The sequence below is a fragment of the Kwoniella pini genome, chromosome 4 (assembly GCF_000512605.2).
Source record: "Kwoniella pini CBS 10737 chromosome 4, complete sequence".
Lineage (NCBI taxonomy): Eukaryota > Fungi > Basidiomycota > Tremellomycetes > Tremellales > Cryptococcaceae > Kwoniella > Kwoniella pini.
The window spans coordinates 168,904-182,485 of record NC_091719.1 but is presented as its reverse complement, the minus strand read 5'-3'; the positions used below and the strand labels follow the sequence as shown (position 1 = coordinate 182,485).

The window sequence follows — 13,582 nt, the reverse complement described above, 5'->3', positions numbered from 1 at the left end:
GCGATAGCTCAAAGTAATTAATGATGCGATACAATCCTAATGGGGTGTTATCGAAATTACGGATATATCTACATTTCATGCATTCTAATGATTATATACACAACTATCCTACCTACTCTTCCATAGTCACATCTTCTCCTCCGGCAGGTGCACCAGGAGGAGCATTTTCACTACCTTGAGTACCTTGAGCTTGTTCTGCAGAGGGTGCTGATGCTGAAGTTTCTTCTTCAGAAGGTCCATCTTCAGGTTCACCTCTTGATCTTCTCCAAGTTTTTAAAAGATTTTCAACCGATTCATTTTCCCATACTCTGAAATTACCTTTTTTAGCTGCAGAAGATTGAGATAAATTCTCAATATCTGATGAAGAGTCTGATGGACCTATAATTGCAATTGAGGTATTTTGAAGTGATAAATGTTTATCTTGTTGTAATGTATCGTGTAATGCTGAAAGACCATGATTAATCAATTCTGGTAATGTTGCTATTGGATATTAAACAGATAATCAGCTTATCATATGAGACAAAAAAACGTCACGTAACTGACCATTCTCAAAACTCTCAAAGTTCTTTTCTAGGTATGTTTTGGCACTTTGACTTCGAGCACCAATGGAATGAGCATAATACTCGAATGCTGTTCCCGATGGAGAGAATTCGTATAGATGAGGACCAGTTTCCTATCGCGTCGAAAACAAACGTCAGCTTCGTATGTCCTTCTCGAAAGGATAGCCAGCTGAAGCAGGAAGAACGCACATCTTGTCCGATAACCAAAAATCCCACTCCGTATGGTCTTCTACCGTATTCTTGCGTGTTAGTTTGAGCTCCTACACGAATTTGCAATTAGTCAAGTCCTCCCGATAAGTCTAAGCAGCTTTATGACTGTAACTCCATCGAAACTCCGGCCCTGAAGAACATCAAAAAGTAGAACTCACGATCAGCAATACTTTGTACAATCCTTCCAACAGGTATAGCTCTTCCATAAGTCATCCTAGATCTCATAGCTTGTTGTCTCATGAAATTACTACATTGTATCGTTTTATAAGCTGAAACTCTGCGAGCACAATTCACAAATGCTAGACCTACCTTAATACTCTCGCGTCACTCGTCAATCCAGCAATCGCAACACCAACATGATCATCTATTCGAATAAGCTTCTTTTGATATGTAGCTAATTCACCAGTTGATCGCTACGCAAATGATGATTCGTCAGCTTTAACTTCGATTGTAACATTGAAGAAAGCTGACCTTCAAAGTTAAAAGGACAGCATGAGTTTTTGATCGAAGTCCAATAGCTGCTGATCCTTGTTTAACAGCTTCCAAAGCGTATTCAACTTGGAAAAGCTTTCCTTGAGGTGACTAAATAGTATCACCAGGTAAGCTTTCTCTACATCAAACTTTCAATCTTCTTGGTCAACCTTACAAAAGTGGTGTTATCTGAATCGTAGGAATTTCGGAACTAAAAACACATTTTTAATCAATCATTCTTTCAAGTAGGCGGATTCGAAGCACATACCATTGTGAATATTCAGCCTTTCAAGCTGAAGTTAGGCTAAGGAAAGGGAGACGAGATTGGATTCTAAGCTGAATGGAGCTATTCCAAATAAATGCTGAGAACTACCGAGATTAGTTGAATTTCTTGACACTAAGCTGAATAAGATTGATTATGCAAGTTGAATTATCTTTAATATCATTGATATTCCATTGACAATGTATATGACATTGACGATGCCAATCAACGACGCGCAATGCTACAAGTAACAGGTGGGGGCCCATTTGAATTTAATAATTAATAATTCTTTTAATAGTTTAAATCATTTTATCCCGATAATATATTATATCATAAGACACGTGAGAAAAGTTGAAAGTCTAAGCAAGATTTCATGTCCACTAGTAATTGTAAATAAAAGAATTGAATATCATTCCAATAGATACAAAATTATACGAAATATTATACTAGATTACAGTAAATATAATCAATATGAGACCTTTGACTGAAGAAGAGACAAAAGCGGTTTTTGAAAGTAAGTTGATCCTTACTTTTTGATTTAACAGTGATTTCTTCCATCTCAAAAGACATATGCTAAAACTCATATTGTACATTTTGTGTAGAACTCGCAAATTATATAGGGAAGAACTTGGTTCATTTGATAGATCGAGATGAAGATGATGCGTATTGTTTCCGATTACATAAAGACAGGTGAGTAAAAGTATTCAAGCAAAATCCTTTGTCTTCCATTTATTTTGGTCATATGGATTATATACGAAAATATACTTGACAAGAAATATTAATAGACACTATACTGACATTATTTACTCATTCATTAGAGTGTATTACCTTCCTTTACCGATGCTTCATATGGCAACATCAGTTGCTCGACCAAATTTAATATCACTTGGAACATGTTTTGGTAAATTTTCTAAAACTGGGAAATTCAAATTAGGTATAACATGTTTAGATTGGTTAGCTAAATATGCTAAATACAAGGTAAGTTTCAATATAACTCATATCAATTCTCTACTATTCATCTATCCAATGGAAGTAGGGTTAAATTCCTCACAAAAAATAATACGATTTTTTTTAGGTCTGGATAAAACCTTCTGGAGAATTACCTTTCTTATATGGTAATCACGTTGCAAAAGCTCATTTAGGTAGGATAACCGAAGATACACCTGAACATCAAGGTGTGGTGGTATACAATATGGCGGATGTACCTTTGGTCAGTTTCCAGTCTCATCTAGTGGTCCTCAATTTTTTCTACATGGAAGCATGACGAAGAAAATATGCAATTGAGCCTTAAGAGGGAATATTCGAGTGCCAATCAATACATTCACGAAAAGCAAGAATTTGCCTCATAATTTTTCATAATCCTTGGAATTTATCAGGATAATCGATTTGCTAATTTATCTGTTCGATGAAATAGGGATTCGGAGTAACAGCAAGATCAACAATTGATACTAGAAAATTAGATCCAACAGGTATAATAGTATTTCATCAAGCTGATGTTGGAGAATTTTTGAGAGATGAAGATACAATGTTTTAGTTAATACAACTTTTTGTAGTATTAGGTGATCAGATATTTTGTTTAAAATGTGATAAATTCACGGGAAGAGAAAGACGATTAATTGGATCATTTTCCCTTTCATTATTCATTGTCTTTGTCTTTGGCGAATCTTCTTTCCTCAATATTTTTTCCCAATTTTGAATCGTTATAGAGTTTCTATAATTTCTGTATGTAAACTATATTTTTCATTATATTAAGCAAGAATCTAGGCGTACATATCATATTACCTATATTATGTCGATGATTATCAACCGAGTTGATTGGAATGTTACAAAGCTTAAAAGCTTATCAATATATACTGTGCGAAGCTTTGTGATCCTATCTCTCCGGATGCATGGATGGTTTGATTTGGTTTGATCAATCAGTTTATATAAAAGTTTCCACATCATGACTCATGCATGACCTTGGACGCTTTTCGACTGTGAAAAAGTCTATCTACTTTAAAACCTTTACTTCATCCCCGGTCATAAATAAATTATCCCGAAATAATAAAAGTGGAGGTCGGTCATGATGACTCGTTATTATTAAGGTATTAACGTCTTTTACCTACGTCTATCAGTATTTTGATCGAATCTTATTAATCATTTCTGAGATTCTTATACAATAGTAATAAAGATACTCTATTAATAATAGAATAAGCCAAAACTCATATCGAGATCAACATAATAATACTTCATTTGATTGTACATAATCAATTCAGTCGATCTTTTTTTTTTCATTCTAATAGTCAATATATAAAGGTAAAAAAAAATGGTTTTAGGTCCAGCTATAAATTTTCCAAAATGGATTGAAGAGAATAAAAATTTATTAAAACCACCTGTAGGTGAGTAAACTTTAATTGATTTGTTCTTTTAAAAAAGAAAAAAAACGTCAGAAAAATAAATTATTGACAATGAAAGAAAAAGTTTATATATATATATATTTATAATAAAAATACTTTCAATTATGATTTAATCATATACTAATTTATTTTTTTTCAATAGGTAATAAATGTATGTATAAAGGTGAAAATTTTATTGTAATGATAGTTGGAGGTCCAAATATAAGAGTTGATTTTCATATAAATACAACAGAAGAATGGTTTTTTCAATATAAAGGTACAATGATTTTAAAAGTTATTGATCAAGGTAAAATAAAAGATATTATTATAAATGAAGGTGATATGTTTTTATTACCTGGTAAGTGTGTGTTTTTCTTCTTGTTTTTTAAAAAAAAAAAAGGAAATCGAAATCTACATTTCACGTTTTATATGAATACACAGATACCTTGGGAAGAACGAAAACTTGAATAATGATATTTGATTTTTAAGAATAAACAAAAAACAAAAACTGATTATAATATATTATATTTGTTTTTTTAGCAAATACACCTCATTCACCTAGAAGAGTTGCAGATACTATTGGAGTAGTACTTGAAATGGTTAGACCAGGTACAGAAATTGGTAAATATCATTTTCATTTTATAAACTATTGAAAATATATATATATATACTAATTATACGTTTTTTCAGATAAAATGAGATGGTATTGTCCTAATCCAATTCATGGAGATAAATTAGTAAAAATTAGAGAAGAAACTTTTCATTGTTCTGATCTTGATACTCAACTTAAACCTGTAATTGAAAAATGGATAGAAGATGAAGAATGGAGAAAATGTCATGAATGTGGAGAAATAGCTCCTGCTAAACCATAAATTATCATAAAAATCCAAATTGAATACTCCAAAGGTGATTCAACGATTATTTGGTATAAGATGAAGGGAAAATGATTTAGTAAAAGAAAAAAAGAAACGCGCAAAGAGTTGTTGTAGTTTTTAGGTAGTAAATTAGTGGATGAGTTGTTGTATGAATTGGAGTTGAATTCGTATTTCTGTCAATGAAAATGAAATATTCATCTAGCAGATGAACATTGAATGAAATCGTATCTCCCCGTTTGCATTCTAAGATTCGTTGCAAATAACAGATTCATTGACAAGTGATCACCTTTGAAGACTCTGATATTGTAATGCAATCTCGATCTTGTATAATAATGAGCAAATTTAATCGATACATATGATTATCATCTTCCAAAAATTCCAATAAAAAACAAAAATCTCATCGATTCCTTTTATTCAACAATTTTCACTTGTTTTTGATAAGACTCTCTCCCATTAATAAATTCTCTTTAAACCTTTTTTTTTACTCATTCACTCAATCAACAATTATCATAATAATCTAGGTAATTCATTTTGAATTTCATTTTTTTCATAAATTCCTTCTTCTTTTTCTTCTTCTTCAACATTTACAACTCCAACTCTTTGTAAAACTCTTTCAACAATTAAAGGTAAAATCCTTTCACGTTCTTTTTTTTCTCTTAAAATTTGTTTTTTTTGTTCAAATTTTAATTTTGTTAATTTAATTTCTAATTCTTGAATTTTTTCATTTGATTCAATTAATAATTTTGAATGTGATAAATGTAATCTAATTAAAGATAATGATAAAAATAATGTTGTTGAAATTAAAAAAATTGGAATCATTGCTAAAAAAAATTATTTTTCAATAAAATAATCATCAATTTAAAGTTATAATTACTAGTAAACCAAAGAAAAAAAAAAAACACTCACCAGGTACAATTTCTCTATACCAAACTAAATGTGGACTTGTTTTTTTACCATTTTTATTAGGTGGTGGTATTGTTGTTGTTGTTGATTGAGAATTTATATGTTGATGATTATGAGTATGATTTGAATGAGAAGTTGTAGATGTATGTGTCGATGTTGAATTTCGTGATGAATTTCGAAATGATCTCAATTGAAAAGGTGATTTTATTATCTTTATACTTTGTGTCGGACGTTGTAAACTTATTCGTAATCGTAATGGATTGAATGACATTGTGCTATTTATCTTATTGTTTTCTTGACTTTATTGTTCTTAATGTTGATTGAAACTATATACTTGTTGCTGGTTAATTATCTGACTTTCGCTCAACATCATCATCATCATCTGAATATGATCGTTATCGGGTTTGATCGTTATTACGTAATAGATAGATGTAATTGATTGAACCAAAAAATCGTGTTAACTGCTGATTGTTGAACCTTTACTATTCATTTTGAAACCCTTCTCGACTCGATATATAACAGCTAAATATCTTACTAGGTATAATCTGTATCCTCTCTTATATAGATACATGCCTTTATTCCCTAGATACATCTCAAAGGCAATATCATCATCATCATCAATCTCAATTCGACAATTCTCAATTTCATCTTTTAACAAAATGGCAGTAACAGACGCTACAATTTTAGAAAGGTTAAATAAACTTTCAATAACTCATCCAGAAGTTATTACTCATTCTCCTGTTAAAGGATCATCAGAATGGTTATCAGAATTATCAATTAAATCACCAAATTTATCTTCAACATCTTTAACAAAAACATTATTATTTAAACCTAAAACAGCTAAAACATCAATTCCAACACCTGTTTTAATTTTAGCAAAAGATTCAACAGAAACTTCTTCAAATCTTTTAGGTAAATTATTAAATTTAAAAGAATTAAGATTATCTTCTGAAGATTTAATTAAATCTGTTTTCCCTTCTTCAAATTCAAAAGATGATGTTTCTGTACTTGCTCTTCCTTTTCCAAAAGATGAAAATATTTATTTAATTTTAGATAAATCTTTAGCAAATTCTGAAGATCAATTTGCTTTACATCTTACTTCTTCTTCAACAACAATTTTACTTAAAGGATTAGATATTAAGACCTACCTTGAAAGTTTGATTCAAGGTGAAGGTGATAAACAAATTGTTAAATTGGTAGATTTTGATGAATTAAAAGCAAATGCCCCTACTGCTCCTCCTGCTGGTGCTAAACCTGCGTAAGTGATCAGCTAAAAGTGCAATTCAATCAACATAGCTGATAACACTCCCTCAATCCAGTCCTAAGGAGAAAAAAGCCGAAGCTAAGCCAGCTGTAGCTCAAGAGGAGGATGAGAAGTATAACATGGCTATCAAGTACAAGAAAGACGAGGATTTCCCAGGGTGGTATACTGATGTAAGTCACCGTTACCTCCTGAATCTCAGAATGATCATCTGACATGTTTATATTACGCCAGGTCTTGATCAAAGGTCAAATGTTAGATTATTACGATATTTCAGGATGTTATATTCTTAGACCATGGTCATACTCCATCTGGCAAACCATTCAAAGTGAGCTTTCAGCGTTCTGTGATTGAGTTCATTCAGCAATAACGCTGATCAACACCAACGCGCTGTAGCTTGGTTCGATGACGAGATCAAGAAGCTTGGTGTACAAGATTGTTATTTCCCCATGTTCGTCTCTAACGCTCGTCTTGAGAAGGAGAAAGATCACATCGAAGGCTTCGCTCCTGAAGTAGCTTGGGTCACTCGAGCGTGAGTCAGCTATTTAACTTGCGTCGTGGCTCATGCAGAAGCTGACATTTCTATCTATTAGTGGTAAATCCGAACTTGAAGAACCTATTGCTATTAGACCAACTTCCGAAACTGTCATGTACCCATGTGAGCTAATCTTTTCTGCAAGTTGCTACGATAATCAGCTGACATGATGCGTCAATAGACTATGCCAAATGGATCAACTCTCACCGAGACCTTCCTCTCAAGTTGAATCAATGGAACTCTGTCGTACGATGGGAGTTCAAAAACCCTCGTAAGTCGATCAATCATAATCTTTAATATGTACAGAATTATAACTGACCATGTACTTTAGAACCCTTCTTAAGAACTCGAGAATTCTTATGGCAAGAAGGTCACACAGCATTCTTGCACAAAGCTGAGGCTGCCAAAGAAGTTATGGATATTCTCGATCTTTACCGAAAAGTCTACACCGATTTACTCGCCGTACCTGTCGTTCCAGGAAAGAAATCGGAAAACGAAAAGTTCGCTGGTGGAGATTACACAACTACTGTAGAAGGTTTCATCCCTACTACTGGAAGAGGTATACAAGGAGCTACTTCCCATCACTTGGGACAAAACTTTTCAAAGATGTTTGATATCTCAGTAGAATCTCCCAACAGGGGCGAAGATCGAATTCATGCCTACCAAAACTCTTGGGGTCTCAGTACTAGATCCTTGGGAGTCATGGTCATGGTTCATGGAGATGATCAAGGTTTGGTACTCCCTCCTCGAGTTGCCCTTCAACAAGTTGTTGTTGTCCCCGTAGGATTGAGCAAAGGAGAAGGTAAAAATCAACCTATATACGATGCTTGTTCAGAATTAGAAAGAACTTTGTTAGCTGGTGGAATCAGGGCTAAGGCAGATTTGAGAGAAGGTTATACACCAGGATGGAAATTCAATGATTGGGAAATGCGAGTGAGTTGATAATTCAGTTTATCATCATCTTGCCTTCTGGTTCATGCTCTCTTTTTCCATTGAACGTATCATTGAACTAACAATTCATCATTTAGGGTGTCCCACTTCGACTTGAATTGGGTCCAAGAGATATTGCTGCCAAATCTACTCTCGCTGTACGAAGATATGACAATCACAAATCGTCTATTCCTCTATCAGACATAGCTAATACCGTACGAACATATTTGGAAGAAATCCAAGCTTCAATGTTCAAAAAAGCTCAAGAGAAATTCGATTCTTGTTTGATCCCTGTAACGAAATGGGATGATGTTGTACCTACTCTTGACGCTAAAAACATTTTAGTATTACCTTGGTGTGAAGGTAATCAATGTGAAGATGATATCAAAGAAAGATCAAAGAGCCAGTAAGTCCTGAGTGTTTCCATGATTTCAATTAGTACAAGTTGATGCTAATTATATCTCTCGTTGGAATCTTAGAGCAAACAAAGGTGAAACTGAAGATAATAAAGCTCCTTCTGCCGGTGCTAAATCTTTATGTATCCCATTCGATCAAGAACGATTTGGTAAATTCCCTGAAGGAGAAAATCAAAAATGTATTCAATGTGGTGAAAAGGCAAAATCTTGGACCATGTTTGGTAGAAGTGAGTTGTATTTGCCTCCGTTAGCTACTTCCAAAAGTACTGATATTTTGAATCACTTTATAGGTTACTAGGTATTTTCTAGTCCGCCTCTCACTTTAGTTTCGATGGGGTTTTTCCTAGATGAGATCAGAGCTTTATCATGGGCATGCTGTATTCAAAGAAGTGAACGTGAGCGGATGTTGTTAAATAAGTTTTAGATTGTAGATCAAGAGTAACATGCATAATACTTTAATAATCTTCCGTCTCATTATATCGATGATAATGATTATGCAAATTCGTTTTCACATCAGTCGTATACAATGCATAATTCAATCTATATACAAAGTACTTAACCCGTAAGCAAATTTATATAATAGTTTTCTTCTATGTTTTGATGATTATTTGTTTTTTTTTTCTTTTCGAGTATCCTGCTGTTTTCTTTCTGTTCTTGATTCTGAAGAAGAGACCAATTTTCAAACTCATCTTCATATCTCCTTTTCACCCTCCTTTAGCTACTAAGCGAAAACTTCAAAAGCTCTTTTCAATTACCATACCCATACTGTTCGGCTGAATCATATGTAATCACTCTTGCTGCACAAAAGTCAATCGAGCCCATATCACCATCAAAGATGAGACCTCTGAAAATCTGAATTATCATGATTTTCGAAATCAGGTTTTCGTCCTTGACCACCTTGATTTACTTGAGGATCAACAGGAATGTCACCAAGTCTTCTTCCACCTCGAAGGATGTAAATTCTTTCTCCGGCGGAATATGGAGGCTCTTGTCCGAGTGGAGAATCTTGTCCTAGATCTCGTGTATGATCACTTGGACCAATCTCAGACGTGGTAGTGGCGGAGATTTGAACATTGATTTCGGGTGATCCGCTCTCACGATTAACTTGATCATCTTCTGAAGAAATTCCATTATTATCGGCTCGAGTTCGTCGCTAATCAATACATATCAACTTCAATGATATTTCCATTCCATATGAAGTCGTAAATTTACTCACTCCTAAATTTCGTTCTCCTTGTCTGGTAAATTCCATTGAAAGATCAGTAACAGGAAGAGCACCAGGGAATTGAGTTGCATGGCTATGATATATACGTTCAGTAGGCAGTCAGATGATTATCTATCGCTTAAAGTATTATATCGCTGACTTACTAAATAGTAAATGGTTGAGTAATAGCAGCACTAATGGTCTGTGTGATACCAATGGATGTACCAATGTGATTAGGACTACAAGTATGAAATTACGAATCAGCACTCACCGTTCCTAAAATGGAAGACACTGACCCAGCAAGATCGAGTAATGAAACTCTCAAAGCGAATCTTCCGACATTTCTGACTACCTACATCAATATTCGAATCTTTAGTAGTGTGAACTGGTTGCATTTGGTAGAAGAAAATTCAACTTACTAATTCAGTGAAGAGGAAATAGATACCCTTCTTACCATCAAGAATGTAAGTATTAGCTGATCTGTGAAGAGATCCAAGAAGATTTCGATGAGTTTGGGAAAACATATCGGGATTAAGATGATTGGCAGAAGTCGGGCTCGTGGGCTTATCTGAATCCAAGCCACTTGTGTCAGCTACGTCTGGCGATGAACTTTATGCTTATATGTCACCAGTGGCTTACTCACTTGGGGTTCCAGGCTTAGGTCTAACCCTCATGAAGGATCTCGATTCTTTGCCGTCTTCAGAAACAAGATCCACCATCATGCTAGTATGAACGAGCTTTCGGTTGAGAATAGGATGACTATTCAACCCTGTTGATCAGCGGAGGATCGATAAATACCATGAACTGATCTCATTCACTCAATGGATATTTCTCGTCCATTCTGATCTCTAACTACGAGTTGCACAATCAGAGGTGCCGAGAGAGCGGGCCAGCCCTGAACGTGTGACAGAGGTCAGCTAAAATATCACCGAAATTAATCAGTGGACCCACCCTGGGAAGAGGACCAAGACCAAGTGCTTTTCCTCTGATAGGTTGCTGAACTAGGTGAAGCTCGTAAATCCTAAGTATGTTATGTCAGCCTACCATGGCTGGTGGTTGCAAGATTTTGGCTAAGAGAAGCTTATGTATGAAACAGACTACTGACCATCGGGTAGCTTCTTGCATTTCTTGAGCGATACCATCATTCCATCCTTGATTAGGTGATCTATGAGGTCTGATAATGACGTATGCCTCAGCAGGTACTGGCAAATTATCTTCCTCATCGCCGATCTGAGCAGCAGCTCTGATACAGTCAGATCTGGGTGCTCTTCTGAGGCTCTCGTCGCTCATGACCCTCGAGTAATCGGTCTGATAGCCTGAAAGGTTGATAGTTCCAAAGGAAGGCAAATGTTCAGCTGGAGGAGGCGGTAAACAAGTGGTGATTGGAATATCGAATGCACGTCCATCACCCTGACCAGAAGTCGCATGAGAAGGGTATGGCTGAGGCGGCGGGTGAATAATACGGGTACCTCTGATTTCGGTATGTCTTACGAATTGTGTTGAGTCATATCGTGCATCCTCCGGATTTTGACCTTGGTTGTGATCGGCGTAACGATTATCGCTAAGAAAATTGTTGGCGAGTTCTGTTACTGGAATGTACCTTCTGATAGGATGAGGGTAAGAAGAACCTTCGTTTGAACCGGCTGCGGTATGGTGAGTGACCCCGGGTCGAAGGGTTGATCGTGACGATTGATCCCTGCTCGACTCCAAATTTTTGTGGGGTGGACGAGAGACCATCGCGAAAGATCTTGAAGATGCTGAGGTATATAGTAATGAATTTAAGCTATATATGGGGAGTAGTCCTCAGCGTACTGTGAGCGTCGATAAATGGCTTCAAGCAGATACGCCTCGGTAATTCTATACGAATAAATCAATGAAAGGCATGAGCCAAGGTTATTGAAATATGATGAAGAAGTACAGCGTTATACGATGATCGAAATCGGGTGATATGATTGTTAAGTGATTTAAGAGATTTAAGAAATTATGAAAGAGAAGTTATGTATGGTGAGGAACTGGAATAGGAAGATATGAAATGAAATGAAGAAGTCAGAAGGATAAATTCGATTCTAAATGGGTATTTATACCTTCTTGGTGAGATTAAATAATCACCCGTATAATCAGTAAATCGGAGTGAAGAAATTTTAGATAAAATCGATAAGAACCCAGAAAATAATTTGCAAAGTAAAACACGTATGCATTGTTGCTTTTTGTTTTGGCTTTTCATAAACTCTCCGAGATTTATTTGGGGTCTCAAATCGTGTAGTCGTTCTCAGGTATGTGTGTTTGATGGATGCACAGATCAACAATGTGGACTTTGCGCAAATCTAAATCCCTATTAAGATCTTGGATTTGGCTGATCCATCCGTTTCTTTTGGAAACGATATCTTAAGCACGATTGTCCTCAATGTAATTATTTCGTCATTTCAATAGCAAACACGACAATCTCGATGTTGTCGTGCAAGCTCGTCCCCTAAACTTCCTTTGGTAGTCAAGATCAAAAGGCAGAAGGAAGAGGATTCCAAGTAGCCGACGGGCAGTCAATATGTGCGCCTCATGCCCCACTAAAATCCACGATCAGTCTGGTCTTGGGTCCAGTCAACTTTATTCTTTCTGTTCCACAAGGTATCCAAAATACCGCCTCCGAGGTCCAAGCCATACTGAATCGTGTGATACTGCGGAGTAATGGCGTTCTGGACTGACAAAGGTATCCTTTCATTCAATTTCCGTCCAGCATCAGTTAGATCTGGATAGTAACGATACTGACCCTTAAATCTATCTAAGCATACATTCGTAATTTGGTAAAGACACGAAGTCAAAGCTCGCCCAAAGGACTTGATCGGAGTTTTTTTGTCCTTCAGTCCTGGCGCTCATTCGGTTAAGCATTGCCTTCCCTTCGTTCTTTTTTGTCGAGTATCGAAGTCACATTGTACGAGCTGTTTCGCTTTCTCTTTTCATATTTGACTGATGAATGGACTGCGGGCCTAAGCCCAGATCGAGAAACTATCAGCCAGATATCTGTTCACGTATCAGAGGAGTTCCTATTGTACCAAAGGGACAGAAGAGCACGTGATCATTGGATTAACCTGTTTCAAGGGGATATGAATTATAATGTTGATTTGATCGTAACTTGAATTCTATCCTTACTATAATTACCTGCCACATTCTACACTAATCAATTACCCTAATTTTGATTTCAAAAGGTGAGGCAGGCAGGATTCCAAAGGTGGCAGTCGTAGAGTTTTTTCTCTTCATCGGAATGTAATAAATCAGGATTCATACGCTGTTCACTGTATCCGAGCCCAAAAGGAGGAATAACTTTGATTTAGATAGGTCGTTTAAGTGCCCGCTCCCCGTTCCGCTGATCGATCATTTGATCTGACACTACCCTTCTATGAACTTATATCCAGGATAATCGACTGAAATCGTCATTTCTCACTAAGGGCTTCCTCTTCCCCGACCATCGTGCGCACTACTTTGATTCATCAGCAATAATCAACAACGCAATACAACTTTTCAGAAGGAGCATATAACCTAACATGTTCAGGAGATCTTCTCCTTAGTATTTCACCTTTTTCGGGAT

The 13,582-nt window shown here is 35.7% G+C and overlaps 6 protein-coding genes across 6 annotated transcripts; 3 read left to right on the top strand and 3 right to left on the bottom strand.

Moving 5' to 3' along the window:
* Positions 1-112: 112 nt before the first annotated feature.
* On the bottom strand, positions 113-1,512 carry I206_103071 (uncharacterized protein; the record flags this gene model as incomplete). Its single annotated transcript, XM_070202674.1, has 8 exons — positions 113-480; positions 544-673; positions 750-820; positions 929-1,017; positions 1,080-1,183; positions 1,242-1,352; positions 1,417-1,452; positions 1,510-1,512. 8 exons carry the CDS (start codon positions 1,510-1,512, stop codon positions 113-115), a joined length of 912 nt encoding a protein of 303 aa, XP_070058775.1.
* A 462-nt stretch (positions 1,513-1,974) lies between these two features.
* On the top strand, positions 1,975-3,037 carry I206_103070 (60S ribosome subunit biogenesis protein nip7; the record flags this gene model as incomplete). Its single annotated transcript, XM_019153691.1, has 5 exons — positions 1,975-2,017; positions 2,106-2,193; positions 2,322-2,481; positions 2,579-2,713; positions 2,918-3,037. The coding sequence occupies 5 exons, from the start codon at positions 1,975-1,977 to the stop codon at positions 3,035-3,037; spliced, it is 546 nt and encodes a 181-aa protein (XP_019013852.1).
* Positions 3,038-3,808: 771 nt separating this feature from the next.
* On the top strand, positions 3,809-4,750 carry I206_103069 (3-hydroxyanthranilate 3,4-dioxygenase; the record flags this gene model as incomplete). The annotated part of the gene is made up of 4 exons (XM_019153692.1): positions 3,809-3,881; positions 4,042-4,236; positions 4,419-4,499; positions 4,569-4,750. The coding sequence occupies 4 exons, from the start codon at positions 3,809-3,811 to the stop codon at positions 4,748-4,750; spliced, it is 531 nt and encodes a 176-aa protein (XP_019013853.1).
* Positions 4,751-5,260: 510 nt separating this feature from the next.
* Positions 5,261-5,927, bottom strand: I206_103068 (uncharacterized protein; the record flags this gene model as incomplete). The annotated part of the gene is made up of 2 exons (XM_019153693.1): positions 5,261-5,574; positions 5,660-5,927. 2 exons carry the CDS (start codon positions 5,925-5,927, stop codon positions 5,261-5,263), a joined length of 582 nt encoding a protein of 193 aa, XP_019013854.1.
* A 388-nt stretch (positions 5,928-6,315) lies between these two features.
* Positions 6,316-9,096, top strand: I206_103067 (proline-tRNA ligase; the record flags this gene model as incomplete). The annotated part of the gene is made up of 9 exons (XM_019153694.1): positions 6,316-6,914; positions 6,976-7,090; positions 7,152-7,245; positions 7,314-7,449; positions 7,511-7,575; positions 7,634-7,723; positions 7,784-8,385; positions 8,481-8,788; positions 8,862-9,096. The coding sequence occupies 9 exons, from the start codon at positions 6,316-6,318 to the stop codon at positions 9,094-9,096; spliced, it is 2,244 nt and encodes a 747-aa protein (XP_019013855.1).
* A 531-nt stretch (positions 9,097-9,627) lies between these two features.
* On the bottom strand, positions 9,628-11,739 carry I206_103066 (uncharacterized protein; the record flags this gene model as incomplete). Its single annotated transcript, XM_019153695.1, has 9 exons — positions 9,628-9,951; positions 10,015-10,096; positions 10,167-10,241; positions 10,299-10,354; positions 10,422-10,570; positions 10,646-10,761; positions 10,821-10,897; positions 10,954-11,023; positions 11,108-11,739. 9 exons carry the CDS (start codon positions 11,737-11,739, stop codon positions 9,628-9,630), a joined length of 1,581 nt encoding a protein of 526 aa, XP_019013856.1.
* Between the last annotated feature and the right edge of the window lie 1,843 nt (positions 11,740-13,582).